Raw genomic sequence first — 14,678 nt, 5'->3', positions numbered from 1 at the left:
TCTCTCTCTCTCTCTCTTCCTCTCTCTTTCTCTCTCTCTCTCTTCCTCTCTCTTCCTCTCTCTCTCTCTCTGCACTGGAGGGCGAGGGGTAGATCCCAGATAACAAGCTGCTGGTCTGGACTGTGGGTGTCTGCAGTTGTGTGTCCTCCAATAACTGCATAAGTGGTTGTTATACACATGCACTAAGGAAGTACCATCACATCTTATAGCTGTGGATACTTAAGCCTTAAGCACTGCCCCTGGCCTGAAGAAATGATTATTCAGGCAAGATTTATTGAATGTGCAGATCCAGGCAGAATGCAGGGGAAAAAGGAGACTGATTAAATAAGGTGACTTGGAAGTAATGTTTATTAGACAATCCTCCTGGTCAAAATGAAGGAATTCCTCATTTTGGAAGGGTATATGTCAAAGGCATTGTCTCTCCTGGTTACAGTCATCTTTATTATCAGCAAGAGAATTTATGATACAGGCACATAATGTCTTTCTTCACATAGTAACAATAAATAGCTTATCCCTATAAAGTAGAACTTGAACCTTGGAAAAGAAGGGCCACCAAAGACTAGCTTCTTCCTTTTGTTCTTATTATATATACAAAGGCTTTTTTCAATGATTTATATACTCTGTGTGTGTGTGTGCGCACACACACACACACACACACACACATCAGGGTCAGAAGACAAATTTGTGAGAGTTAGTTGTTTATTTCCACAACATGGGTCCTAGGAATTGAACTCAGGTCATCAGGCTTGGCAGCAAGTGCCTTTTACTTTGCAGGACCAAATGTGTCAATTGCCTGTCTGCCAAGAACAAGGGAACTAGCTTCCCATTCAATAGAGAACATCACAATTCCCTGTGCCACCCATTCTCCATGGGAGGGCTGGAGAGGGCAAATGACTAACCAGACTCCCTACACAGACTGACACAGCTGGGTCCCCCCTACTGAAGCTCCATAACTGACAACGAAGGACTTAAAGCTGGCTTTGGACTCTTCATGGGGCCATTGTAACAACATGCACTTTGAAGATCGTCTATGGCAGAGGCTGCTTGACACAGTCCTAGCTAAAAAGACTCAAGTTCTGTATGTCTTTTATGCTTACATTTTCTCCTGGAAAACACCCCCATACAGTCCTGGGGATGCCACCCAGGATTAAGCTCTTGTCTCTCCAGAAGTAGCTGGGGAGTGTATTTCAATTGTACCCTGACACTGTAGAGTCAAACACATTTGTGCAGCAAGAACCCAGCCCAAGTCCTATCTTTCCAAAAGGAACTTTAAAGTGTTCGGGACTGGAAATTGTGAGCTGGAAGTAAAGCACACCAGGCAACAGCTGCTGCTTGCCATTCACTAAAGGCACGCCTGACTTTAAAGAGGCAAAGCTGGAGTTTCTCACCATGGTTACTCCAATAAGCTTGGGCAGAGCACACCTCGTATACTTTATTCTGATACCAGTAAGGGATGAGGTGTAGTGGCGCCACAGGCTAATTCAGGCCAGATCTGGTCTGCGAAGCTAAACACTAAGCAGCTCTCATCATCCATATTTTGATTACAACATGATATCTTTCCCTTCACTAAGCCATTCATAAATCTAACACATGTCCTCCTAGTTCACTGAGTGGACGCTACACCAAGGGCTCCTTCTCTAGAGGAGCTAGGCAGGGACACCTACCAAGAGGCCTTGCTGTGAGACCACAGTGTCCTGCAGCTCACTGGCACCCCTCAGAGTCCAAAGCTGATTGGCTTTTGCTTATTACCATCCAGTGTGACAATGAAGATGACTACAGGGAGATAAAGAAGGCCCAGGGAAAGAAGGAGAGTGCTTCACGCCTCGCCGCCTCCACTAATAACACCTTGTCCGGCAGCCACTGCAACATGACCATCAACAGGTAAGCCTGTTCCCTGGAAGGTAGGGGTAAACTGGAGCAGGTCACTGACTCTGAAAGTCACGTGCTGTGTTGAGGAGACTGGAGACCCTTTGGATTGTTGTAATCTGAGTCTGAGGGCTTGCTCCCTTCAGATTAACCAAAGCTGATACTTAGGTCTAATGATAGTCTCTAGCTCTGCTTTTGACAGCTATGGCAGGTCCTTCCATGTAACCAGAGACCAGCAACCAGGCAGCACAGCTCTGAGCTCTATACTCCCCAGAGATGATCTCTTCCCCCAAATGTGATAACCAAACATTACAAGCTAGTATTTTAATAGTAGCTGCTAAGGACATAAGAACATAAAACCCCAAGGACTTAGGAAATCCTCACTTTGAGTCTGCAGGTGATACTACCTAAGCTCTTGGGCGTAGACAAATTGTGGACTTAAAAAGGATATGTGCTTCCAAGGTCAAACCACCACCCAGTGATTCCTCTAGAGGAATAGCACAGGCACCCACACACCACCTCCTTCTGTGATAAATGGTCCTCCAGCAAGACAAGGTCCCAGGTATTCATTAAAGCAAGAAGCTTAGCTTCAGTTATAGAGGCTTTTCCATTTAGAAGCACTTCGGCCCAGACCCCGCTGTTCCTCTACTGAGACACCTCTCGCTCTCCCTGACTATACATAGAGGACTTTAAAGGGGAGATTAATGGTCTGCACAGCACATAAAAATGTAAACTGAAAGGTTGGGGAAGATGTAGAGCAGCGCTGAGAGTCAAAGATGAAATTGGAGAGCAGAGGCACACAGGCCGATGGTGCTGTGCGGATCACCTTGAGGGTGCTGAAGCCCTGCACAGGAGGGAGCAGATACTCAGTGCTCCCATAGTCCTCTGTGCATTTCCAAGGACTAGGGAAATGGGAATAGAGGGACTTTGCCCCATGATATATGTCTCTTTAATGTGCAGAATGTTTTATGTGTATTTGTCAGTGCATTAAATAACCTTCCTATCTAGTGACAGTTGTAACCGCTGCATAGTGATGAACATGGATGATATTTCAAGGTGTCTGTAACAACTTTGGTATAACAAGAAAGCACGGTGGTTTCTGCTGAGGCACAAGTGTGGGTGTCCCTAAGGTGACTCCAGCTTAACCGTTCTTCCAGTCCTTGCCCTTGCTTGGGACTAAAGAAGATGCTCCAAAGAGAGCTGAGATGTTTGAGAGTGACGGTGATGGTTGGACCTTTCTGCCAGCCAAAGTCATGGACCTGGAGTTTAAAATCTCTTGCCCTCACACTGTCAGGCAGAGCCTCTGACATATCTGATTGCTTTGCTGACACTAAGTAGCGAGACAGTGTGAGTGAGAACACTTAGCGATACAATGTGAGCAAACAGGATAGCAGCTGGCTGGGAAAGGTGGCCCCTGAAGCTCTGGGATTGTGCTTCTCACAGATCCGCCAAGTTTTACCACTGCAGGAGAGCATAGAGCTGAGCGCCCAGCTAGCTCTCCAAGAGGATGCTTCTTTGGTCCTCTATGTAAACTCACAATGAAGAAGAGGGAACAGTCAGATATACCCATGATTATATTTAATGTCATAATTTGTTCTTCATGACACATAAAGAATGTAAAATAATAGACACTTAGGAGCAGGGTTTTGCACTCCCATGTCAAGAAATGATTGCTTTCAGGCTTCCCACCTCCATCCTTAACATCAGCATCCTTCCCTTCAGCAGGTACAACTTGAGACTCACCCAGAACAGTTGTCTCTAACATGTTATAGACCGAGTACTTTTGGAACCAGAAATTCTGTCTCTGCACGTATCTATTTGCATGATGTTAAAGAACTTTGCTGTTTAATTTAGAGGCCAGTGCTTAAGATTCCCACTGTGACTACCAGCTAAGGAAATTGCTTTTGAAGTGACTTAATGGCTTGTTTGCTCTGATAACCAACACATACAATTAACCCATCAGAACCCCAGGAGTCACAACTAAACCTTCATTGGTTTTACTGTTTCGTTGTGTAAATTGTATTAGGTGACGCCATGGGCATCTTTGGTTAGCAGTGATTGACTCTTTCAGGATAACATATCCTTCACAAGCAAGTCTTCTTCCTAAGGCAAAACACATAGATCCCCAGCAAGAAGCATCGTCATAGACACTGTGAGACCTTAGTGGAAGTGAATCTGTCTTCTCTGATGGTTGATTTGGAGAAATTGTGTTTAAGAATAGGCAATAGTCTTTAAGGTAAAAGTGAGAGGTAAGGCTCAGAAATTGTGGTTTCAGGTACCAGTTGCTTTGTTCTGTGTTTATTCTGATCAGTGTCTGGTGAATTCTGAGACTCCATAGTTGGAAAGTGGCTTCAGGCCCTGGAGTCACCCTGATGTTCTATGACTGTATCCTACAGACTCAGTCACTGGCCAGTGGGTGCCCTCTAAGAAACTGAGAGCTCAGTTTCCTGCTGTTGTTGTTGCTTGGCTTTTCCAAGCTACTGAGGCTCGTGAGGAAAAGCTTGTTTCTTCACTATTTGTAGACACCTTGATGAAGAACTGAGAATGTGGACATGTCACTCTCCTTAGTCCTTCATTGGCAGGAACTCAAGATTACAGTGTATCCTGATAAAGAAAAGAAACCAAGCATGAGATCTGTTTATTGTTTACTGTGGTCCTGATACCAGAAAGTCACTTCGCCAAAATAATTCCCAAGAAACTTCTTCCTGCCAGGAGATGTTAAATGAGAGGTTGGGCCGTACAAGAAGCACAGCCTTTCTCTCCTGTGCAGACTGTTGCTGTTTCTCTTTTCAGCTTGGCAATACCAATAAACAAAAATGAAAAGATGCTCCGGTCGCCCACTTCGCCACTCTCTGACGCATGTAAACACAAATACTCCAGTGAGGATTTGACTTCTTCCAACCGACCTCATGGCAATGGGTTGTTGACTTCAGTGGCTTCCAACAAAGAGCCTAAGGCTGAGAGCCAGCAGCAGACGCATGCTGGGGACCTCACGGTTTGTCAAGGCCCTCCCTTTCTAAATAAACTCAGTAAAATTGTGAGCCCACCACTCTGACCCTTGCTTAGAAATACACATTCTCACAGGGAGGGTGGCAGCAGGCCACACCCGTAATCCTAGCATTCAGCAGGCTGAGGTGAGGTTGTTCAAAATCAGCCTGATTTACATATCAAACCCTTATCTGGAGGGAGGGAGGGAAGGAGGGAGGGAGGGAGAGAGAGAGAGAGAGAGAGAGAGAGAGAGAATGAGAGAATCCTTAAACCCTACCCTAGATCTACTAAAGCAGGAGCTAAGCCTGCAATCTGTTTTAGCAGGCTTCCCTATGATTCTGATATGTATCTAAACCGGGGAAAAATACAAGCCCCAGGCCTCCACCCATGGTTAGTATTTGAACTTGAGAAAGTTGCCCAACCCACCCAGTCTGTTCTCCCACCCATGAAAGGAGCATAAGACAGCTATTTTCATATTGCCGTGAGAAAGAATTGACAACCGGTGCAGCTTGATACCTAGATATGCACAGGCTGGGCATCCCTAATCCAAAGGGTTCCAAGATCTGAAACTTGCTGAACACCAACATAATTTTGCAAATGGGTCATTCCACACCTGACCTCCTCCTAGGATAGATTCACAAAACTGTTTTAAAACATACAGCATACAATTGCTTTAATGTATATATAATTACTACATGCGTGGGGAGAAAAACAGATGAGTTTCATACTTAGACTTGGGTTCTACCTCCCAAAAAAATCACTTATGGTCCTCAGCATTTTGGATAAAGAATACACAGCCTTTTTCTTTATTGAAGCAAGATCACCATCATGTCTAGTATAGAAGAGTGATATTCTGTGGGTTAAAAAAGTATCGAGTGGCTCTCTCGGCCAAGTAGCCATGTCTTAGTGGCTTCTGTCTCATTTTTTATTTAGAAGGCATCTCACAACAGTTCCGAAAATGGCATCCTCCATGGCAAGTCACGGCCCCAGACTGAGCCGTGGTCTCCAGGTTCCAATGGCCACAGGGACTGCAAGAGACAGAAACTGATCTTCGATGACATGTAAGTTCTTAATATGGTGAGGAAGAAGAACGTAGAAGGAAGTCACTGCCTCTCATTTATGATATGGTTGCTTGCCCTTGCACAATATAGTCATTTCAATGCTCCTCTCAAAGGAAGTTTTCAGGAAACTGAAGAAAACTGAACTGATGGACCTTATTTCTTCTTTAATTATGTATGTATCTGTCTGGGTATGTGTCCATGAGTGTGGGTATTCATGGATCGCCCAGTGTGGGTTCTGGAACTAAACATAAGCCCTCTGCAAGAGCGGGGTAGACTCTTAACTGCTAAGCTCTCTCTCCAGCCCCCAGGGAGTCTTATTTCTAAGGATATGGATTAAAGGATAGGATTTACAAAACCAAAAGAAGCACGTTGGTTTTGTAAATTAGAATGGCCAAAGAATAATATCGATTTACCCCTGAAGGCTGTTTTCTGGCGAGACGTGGGTTCTTTATAACAGTGTAAACAGGCCTTATATAGAACAGCTAGTCCTGCATCCTCTGTCCACTTCTACTGCAAAAACCTGAATGCATCTCCCATAGCCAGCACTAGCTCACAAGGAGAAAGGAGTGGAAGGTGAGTAAGAAGACTGGCCAGCCATTCTTTAGTGAGCCAAAGATAATTTAGTGTTCCAGGGAGAAAGCAGGTGTCAAGGAGGCAGAAGGTGGGGTTTCATGAGTTCGGCCTGAATCTTGCTTTCCATTGTTAGCTGACCCACAAACATGCAGTCTCCAGAAACAGCAGGCAGAAGATTCCTGCCCTCTGGTGGCTTACAGTCCAACTGCAGAGACTGTAAGCTGTAAGCCCTCTGGAAGTCAGAATATCAACTGCTCTCAACATGTCCCAGCCCCTTCTCAGAAAGATCAATAATACCAGTGATGACTGCTTCCCTCCTTGGGGGTGCCACACAAGCAGCAGCATCTGGGGAGCCTCAGGCACCCTGCTAGGATCACACTCTTGCTCACTCTTTGACAGCCCTCCCTCATCCTCACCCAAGTATAGACATGTGTTATCTGCTTCTCTGTCGGACCTATACCGAGTGGTAATCTTTTACGTACTAATTAGACTTTATACATTTACCAGGGCACAGAGTTCAGGGGTTGGAAGCCAGATGTGCATCTCTGTATCATTTTTAAAAAAGCATGTGCTAAGGAAACTGAATCTGGAGAGTGAGGTCTTACTTCCTCCTCTGGTGACTGGAGATGCATGCCAGCTCCATGCATGCGACCCTCCCTCCCTTCAACTGCTCCAGCATCCACTTTGTTCATTTTTCCCCTTTGCTGAGCACAATGGTAGGTGCTCATTGGCCCTTGGGACAGCAGTCAGATGGTCAACTGTGGACTTGGGGTAGAAATTGTCTCTGTGAATTTTAGTCATATTTTAAAACAGACACAATTAGAGCAATAATTAAGGTGATTGTAGGATTTGTGGGTTGGAGTCATAGCTGGTAACAGAAGTGTTAGGCATTAAGGTGCCCAAAACACCAAATATTTCCAGTATATGATATGGGAACCATAATAAAGACAAGAAGAAAAAAACAAGTATTTGTGAGAAAATAAGTTTAATGGCTTCACCAGTGTTCAAAACAGAGGGCTGATTCAGAAAGAGCAGCCCAATATCTGAAGTTTCTCAAACTTTTTATGGGGAGAAGTGTTTCTCATTATGTTCCTTGTCTGTACCAGGGCAGAGGCTCTGCCCGTTGGCAAGATGTGTCACTCTGGCTGTTGCCTGTGCTGGGACTGTGTGTTCTATTAGGATATGGTAGAAAGAAATGGAAAAGCACTCTTCCACACCCTGTGCATGCAGAGGAGCGGCCAGTGCCCCAGATGATCTGCAACCTCTGTTAGTAAAATTAAACGCACAACAGAAACAGCCACTGGTCTAAGAAAGCTGTGGGAAGGTTCTAAAAACCCAAAAGGCAAAGAACCAACATTGTCTCTCCCTTTAAACCATAAAAATAGCTGTCCCCCCAAGAAATCAGAGTCACCAGACATGCAAAATGCCTTACATATCTAATGGCTACACACAAAGCACCTACTATGTGCCAAGTACAGGCAACAGCCAGGATATAATGATGAGTTCATTCTGTTATTCTCCAGAGTCGAGGAGAGAAGCCCAGGGTAGACCGCTACAACCACCACTACTGTGACTACTCCTCTTCCCACCCTTCTCTTCCCTCTTAGTTCTTTATCTTAGTTTGTATCAGCTTCTTTTCCTCTTCTTCCTCCTTCATGTGTGCTCCCTCCCATGTCCCTTTTCTTCTTTCCCTTCTGTCATAATTAGCGTTCTTTCATGCAACTTTACGGATAAAGAAAGATAAAAAGATTCAGGCCCTCCCCTGGGAAAGGTATTTATACATACCTTTAAGGTATTTATAAAGGTATTAAGATATTTATACATACATACCTTGTCAAGCATAATAACTTGACACACCCAGAAAGAGGAAACCTCAGTTAAGCAACTGTCTCCATGAGAAATGGCCTGTGGTTACATTTATGGGGCATTCTCTTGAGTGTCAGTTGGTGCAGAAGCCCAGCCCACTATGGGTGGTACTATTCCTAGGCAGGTGATGCAAATAAGCCCTTCCTTCCCTCCCCTTTCCCATTGGATTTTTCCTCCTCTTTTCCTTCCCACCTCTCATTTCCTTTTCCTCCTCTCACTCCCTCTTCTAACTTCCTTCCCTCCTCTCACTTCCTTCCTCTCACTTCCTTTTTTCCTCTCACTTCCTTCCTCTCACTTCCTTCCCACCTCTCATTTCCTTTTCCTCCTCTTTTCCTTCCCACCTCTCATTTCCTTTTCCTCCTCTCACTCCCTCTTCTTCTCACTTCCTTCCCTCCTCTCACTTCCTTCCCCCCTCACTTCCTTCCCTTCTCTCACTTCCTTCCCTCCTCTCACTTCCTTCCTCTCACTTCCTTTTCTTCTCTTTTACCTGACATCTTCTGCCCTGGCAGCTTCCTGGCCAAGAAAGTCCTCAGCCCCTGCCACATTATTTGGCTTATCTTCACTGGGGCATCAGTGGGCGCTGAGATGAACAGAGAGGCTGCCAGGAGAAGAAAGGAAGGGGCCGGATCATTAGGGCCAGAGGCATTGAGCAGCTGATGGGAAACCACTAGAGTGATCCAAAAGAGTAACAGATGCCAGGTTCTGGTTTAGTTAGTTTGTTTTCATTCGTTGATTTAGTTATTTACTTTGCAACCCAGGCCCAGCTTCCCCTCCCTCCTCTCCTCTGGGTCCTGGCTCTCACCTCACCTCCCCCATTCCCCCTTTTCTCCACAGAGAAGGGGAAGACTCCCATGTACATCTACCCCATCCACCCAAGCCGCAGTCAAATAGCTTTTTTTAAAAAAAAAAAAAAAAAAGGAAATTCATCCTTTTGTATTATAAATACTTGTTAATGGTTGAATAAACATACAAGTCAGACAACAACTGAATCCACCAGGCTGTCAAGAATGAGTACTGAATAAATAGAGATGAGTTATAAATACCTTTCCCAGGGGAGGGCCTGAATCTTTCTATCTTTCTTTTTCCGTGAACTTGCATGAAAGAACGCTTAGATTCATGGCCTTCCACATCCCACTTCCTGTGTTTCTTACCAATTAAGCAGTAGTTAGTGCTTTGAGGATGCAAATGAACTGAAGGGGATAGCTCTTATTTTAGAACCTGAATCAAGGTCGCCTTGCTCTTGGTAAGCTGCAGGCGCAGACTAGCAGCAGTCTGACAGCCCCTCCTCCCCTGACATTCCACAAAAGCATGAAAAGCAGGGACAGTTACTACTCCACAGCTTCGGGAGGAAGGTGGCAAACAGACTTGTCTTTTAAAAGACAGAATCTGAGAATTTATATCAAGGAGTGTCAGTGCTTGGTTCAACCCACATCTTAGATGCTGGTCTTATTAGTGCAAAGCTGTGAGCTGTATATTATTTGGTATCGTAATTAGTGGCAGGGAGCTTTGGCCAAGGAGAATTGAGAGAGATGTGGGATGGGAAGCCTCAGTCCAGAAACCCTGAATTCATGGAGCTGCTTGGCTAGGAATGAAGCCCAGCTCCTGCCAGTCATATTGCTGTGTTGGAAGCCAGCGGGGCTGGAGGCCAGCACTGCCTGCTGCTCGCTGAAGGATGTGCCGTCCCCTGCCCGTATTTCCATGGAAGAGGCAGTCACGACCAGAGCACCCAGCCCATCTACCAAATGTCCCATCTGTCCCCATGATGCCAGTATCAGGAGCAGAGCTACCCATTCCCCCCACCCCCAACCTCCCGAGCTGAAAGAGGACTCCCTGGGACACAGTGCTGAAGGCCATGAGCATGGGAACCATGACTGGCAGGAAGGGATTGGGGCTTAACATTTATAAGGTAATTACGTGGCACAGTCTCCTAGCTAAGAGGGTTTTAATTTTATAGAGCAAGAGAAGATTCCCGTATATGAGAGGTCGAATCTCCCGCAGCATGACTTAATCAAAGGAAACCAAGTAGGATTTTTGCATAGGCCATATTGTCATAGGCAGGGCACTCCGGGGACCTTTCCAAGGCACTGTTGTCCTAAGGGAGACCTCGCGGCAGCAAAGCTGGACCCCACCTTTTTGTTCTTAGGGGATTGTTTCCATTGCTCATCCCCCGTCTCAGGTTGGGTCCCTACTTTATTCTGAGGGATGGAAAAACAGAAACGTCTGTGGAAGGAAAAGGACACATCCCTCTCTTACCAAACCTTCAGGCTTTGCTAAAGGCGATCGTTGAAACATCCAACACAGAGAGGAACAGTGATTAAGACAGATGGTTTTCCATTCCAGTAAAAGTTGCTTAAATGATTAAAACCTTGTCTGCCTTAGCCAGCACAACCTGAGAAATATACTCTGGGTGCTGTAAGGAATGTGGCATGGGGTGCTCCCCCTCTGGAGAAGCCAGGTTCCAGGCTCCTTGGGATTCCAGTCGGTATCGAGAAACAAAGCTGCATAGGGATCGTAGCTACATCCACAAGATGTGTGCAGACAGCAACACAGTGACTGCTAGGGGGACCAGGCGGGAGAACACTTGCATGGTGTGCATGAAGCTGAGTTTGTTGCCCAGTTCTGCAAAGCTAGCACTACAAAACAGTTTATGTGTGAAAAAGAAACATTTAACCTCTTGCATGGTCTGGCTCCTTCTGGAACAAGGACCTGAAAGCTGAGGACACAGCTAGGGCATGCCAAATCAGACTGGGGGTATCGAAGGAGAGAGAAGTCTAGTTGATACCATCATTGCTCCTCTGTCTGATGAGGATTTCAGTTTCTCCAAGCAAACCATCCCGATTTCTCCACACCCAGAAACCTGTTTTGTTCAAACACAGTGAGCTCTCATCCCTGCCAGTTTGCACAAAACAGGCTTGCTCTAAGGAAGGGCCGGCCTTTCAAAGAGGTAGGAATTACAGAAAGCAGTGTGCCAGCCTCTCTGTGGGAGGCCATTCATCTCTCTGCTCTCTCAGCCAGGAAGGAGAACAAAACCCCAAGTCCTCTCTAAAGCTCCTGTGCTCAGATGTGTCAGGTCGCCTGCACGCTGCTGCCGCTCAAGGCCATGGCCATGTGTTTGTAGATGATGCTGATGGAAGAAAAGAAAAGGAAACGTCCTGTTTGGATCAAGTACACCAATTGCTTTTGTTACACTGACCTATTAGAACAAAGGTGCTCATGGCTGAGCTCTGGCTCTGCCATCAAACAATCCTGATTTCTGTGATTTCGGTGGAGCACCGGATGCTCTTCCATTTCCATGTTTAATTGAACATTTATCCGGTGTGTCCATGACCATCATAAAACACTATAAAAAATAATGCACAAGGTATTATTACAGAAGTGTAAAGACTCTAGATTTTCCCACTTAAAGACAGATTAGGTGAAAAATGTATTTTGCACTGAGGCCATTAGGTTTATTTCAGAGGCTTTGATATATTAGATTCTGTACCACTGACAGGGGTAAGGACAATTTCATTTTTCCTACTGACTTGTATACAGCTGCGGAGAGGAGTACCTTCAGATTAGCGTGAGTCCACAGCCATGCTGGACAGTCTGAGTGACGTCCCATTGGTACCAATGGCTTTATAATGGCCTGGTTTAAGAGCATAGCAGCAGAAATCACCTGAGAGGAGAAAATGGGCCAATCTTCAGGCAATTTTCTGTGCTTAGTATAGTGAGCCCTCCATTATATGCAAAGCGGATTCTAACGAGAGTGTTTGTAAATGGTCCATAGACAGCACCAGGTTTTCCTTTAGCGTGGCAGGTTACTGTTGTAGCTGCCAGGATCCAGTCAGAAAATTAAATGTGTTACTTACCCACAGGCACTGCTGTGTGTCCGTGACTCAGCCTCCACATCAGGTTTGAAAGATGCATTCACGTGCTAAGGATAAAAACAGCATTGATTGAAGGACACACATTAGGGGCTATCAGCGCCTGCCATCTCTAAGGGTAACTTAGAAAATCTGTGAAATCTAAGATGCCATAACTTATGATCAAGAGAGTTTTTTTTCATGGGAACAAAATACATTTAAAATGACAATCTTTTAGTGGTGTGTTCTATAAAACAGGACACACACACAAAAAATGACCAAACTTAGATACTGGAGTGTAGAACAAGCAGATAATGATGTGGAGAATTTCAAGTTGCCATGGAGACAGTCTCCGGCTCATTGGCTTATGATGCCTGCGCCCTCTCAGAAGGCAACACTCTTCCCTCAGCTCAGAAGAAATTCAGTACAATTCACAGATTACTGTAGGTGGGGAAGACCAAAGAGGTCAGAGGTGTGGTTCCTGCTGAAATGTGCCTGTGGCCAAGCTGCACACATGCAGTAACTATGGCCCTGTAAACTTGGAAGGCAATTAGTTACCCACCAAGTATAGTAAAGACAGATTCTCTGTAGTGGTGGGAAAGAGTCGGAAGCAAAAGTTAAGTAATAGTTCCTGACGGCGGTCAGACTCCAAGAGGAGTAACCTTTGGTTCTTGATAGGATTTGGTGAACTCTCGGTGAATGAGTGGAAACCACAACATTTCGGGTAAAAGAAAGGAAGAGCAGAATCAGGAAGGCAGGTCATCAAAACTGATGGAACCTGCCTAGACTTTGCTCAGAGTCCCTCACTAATACCTAACCTGAACTGAGATTTGACTCCAGATGCCCCAGACTTTGATTTTAGGACCAGATGGTGGAACAACAGAAACCATTTTTAGAAACACTGGTTAAGGAGTAAGTTTCTAGATTGACTCTAAGGGAGGTAGAGTTACAGACCCCAAAACTATGATAAAAAGCCAACTCAGATGGTTCTTCCTTAAGAGGAATAGGGGCTGGAGAGGTAGCTCAGAGGTTAAGAGCACTGGCTGCTCTTCCAGAGGTCCTGAGTTCAATTCCCAGCAACCACATGGTAACTCACAACCATCATGTAATGGGATCCAGTGCCCTTTTGTGGTGTGTCTGAAGACAGCTACAGTGTACTCATACACATATAGATATTTTTTAAAAAATTAAGTTTAAAAAAGAGAGAGAAGAGGGATGGTAAGAGGAAGTACGGACACAGAGAACCAGTGAAAAGTATAAACTCGCCTCACACTGTCCGTTCTGGAGTCTAAAGTTCAAGAGTCAGTCTAGGCTTGCCTCCAGGAGAGTTCTAATTGTCTGTGTCAGGATGTGAAGCCAAAGACCAATCAGAGCAGCAGCTCTGCCCCTCCTGATGCCCTAACAGCAGATTCGTGTCATGGCACAATGTTCCAAACCCACAGGATCTAAACCCTCAAGAAATGATCCCTAGGAGCTAGAAAGATGGCTCAGGGGTTAAGAGCACTGGTTGTTCTTCCAGAAGACCTGGGTTGGATTCCCAGCATCCACATGGCAGCTCACAAGTACTGTAACTCAGATCTTAGGGGATCCAACATGTACATAGTATACAGACACACATGTAGACAGAATACCCATCACATAAAATAAAGGTTAAAAAAAAAAATAAGAATAGGGGAAACAAGCCAGTAAACAGCATCTTCCAGAATGATGGGTGGGACCTCAGAGCTGTGAGATGAAAAAAAAAAAAAAAATAAGAATAGGGGCTAGAGAGATGGCTCGGTGGTTTAGAGCACTGACTGCTCTTCCAGAGGTCCTGAGTTCAAATCCCAGCAACCACATGGTGACTCACAACCATCTGTAATGGGATCCAGTGCCCTCTCGTGGTGTGTCTGAAGACAGCTACAGTGTACTCATATAAAATAAATAAATAAATCTTAAAAAAAAAATAAGAGTAAAACTAAGACTTTAAAAAAAGAAAAGAGATGACACGTAGTCCATAGACTTGGGAGGGTCACCAGTGGCTTGCCGCTGTGGCAATGGTACTCACTTCAGGATGCTGGTAATGAAGGAGGTTGTACCTGTGTGGAGCAAAGAGCACACGGAAATGACGTAATTTCTGCTCAGTTTTACTGTAAATCTAAAAATGTTCTAAAATCGGTTTGTTTGGAAGCAGAAGCAAACACGTAGTAAGGGTGGAAATTGACCAAATTTGAACCAGTCAGTCTGTAGCCAAAGAAGGAGGTGCACTCTGTTAAGGCAACTGAAAAAGTATTCGAGTGGAGCTGTGGGCCCCCAGAAGATGAACTAGAGAAGCAGAGGTGGAGGGAGCAGACCCCCTTAACAAAAGAAACCTTTAGCCACAGCAGAGACCCACCAAGGGGAACAGAAGGCTTTGGACCTGAATGGGAGCAAGGATGGTGAAGGAGCCATTGCTGATAGACAGACAGTCACATTCGGGAAATTCCGCAGCTGCTTTGTC

The 14,678-nt window shown here is 45.2% G+C and overlaps 1 protein-coding gene across 9 annotated transcripts in view; it reads left to right on the top strand.

Moving 5' to 3' along the window:
• The window catches only part of Aff3 (AF4/FMR2 family member 3), a 502,697-nt gene that overhangs the window by 469,099 nt on the left and 18,920 nt on the right, over positions 1-14,678 (top strand). For all 9 annotated transcript variants that reach the window (XM_031367274.1, XM_031367273.1, XM_031367272.1 and 6 more), the window contains 3 exons: positions 1,757-1,881; positions 4,660-4,861; positions 5,788-5,915. In XM_031367274.1, the coding sequence (XP_031223134.1) occupies positions 1,757-1,881; positions 4,660-4,861; positions 5,788-5,915 (455 nt within the window). The remainder of the gene's footprint in view (positions 1-1,756; positions 1,882-4,659; positions 4,862-5,787; positions 5,916-14,678) is intronic.

Source organism: Mastomys coucha, unplaced genomic scaffold, assembly GCF_008632895.1.
Source record: "Mastomys coucha isolate ucsf_1 unplaced genomic scaffold, UCSF_Mcou_1 pScaffold14, whole genome shotgun sequence".
NCBI lineage: Eukaryota > Metazoa > Chordata > Mammalia > Rodentia > Muridae > Mastomys > Mastomys coucha.
This window is presented reverse-complemented; position numbering and strand designations above follow the sequence as displayed.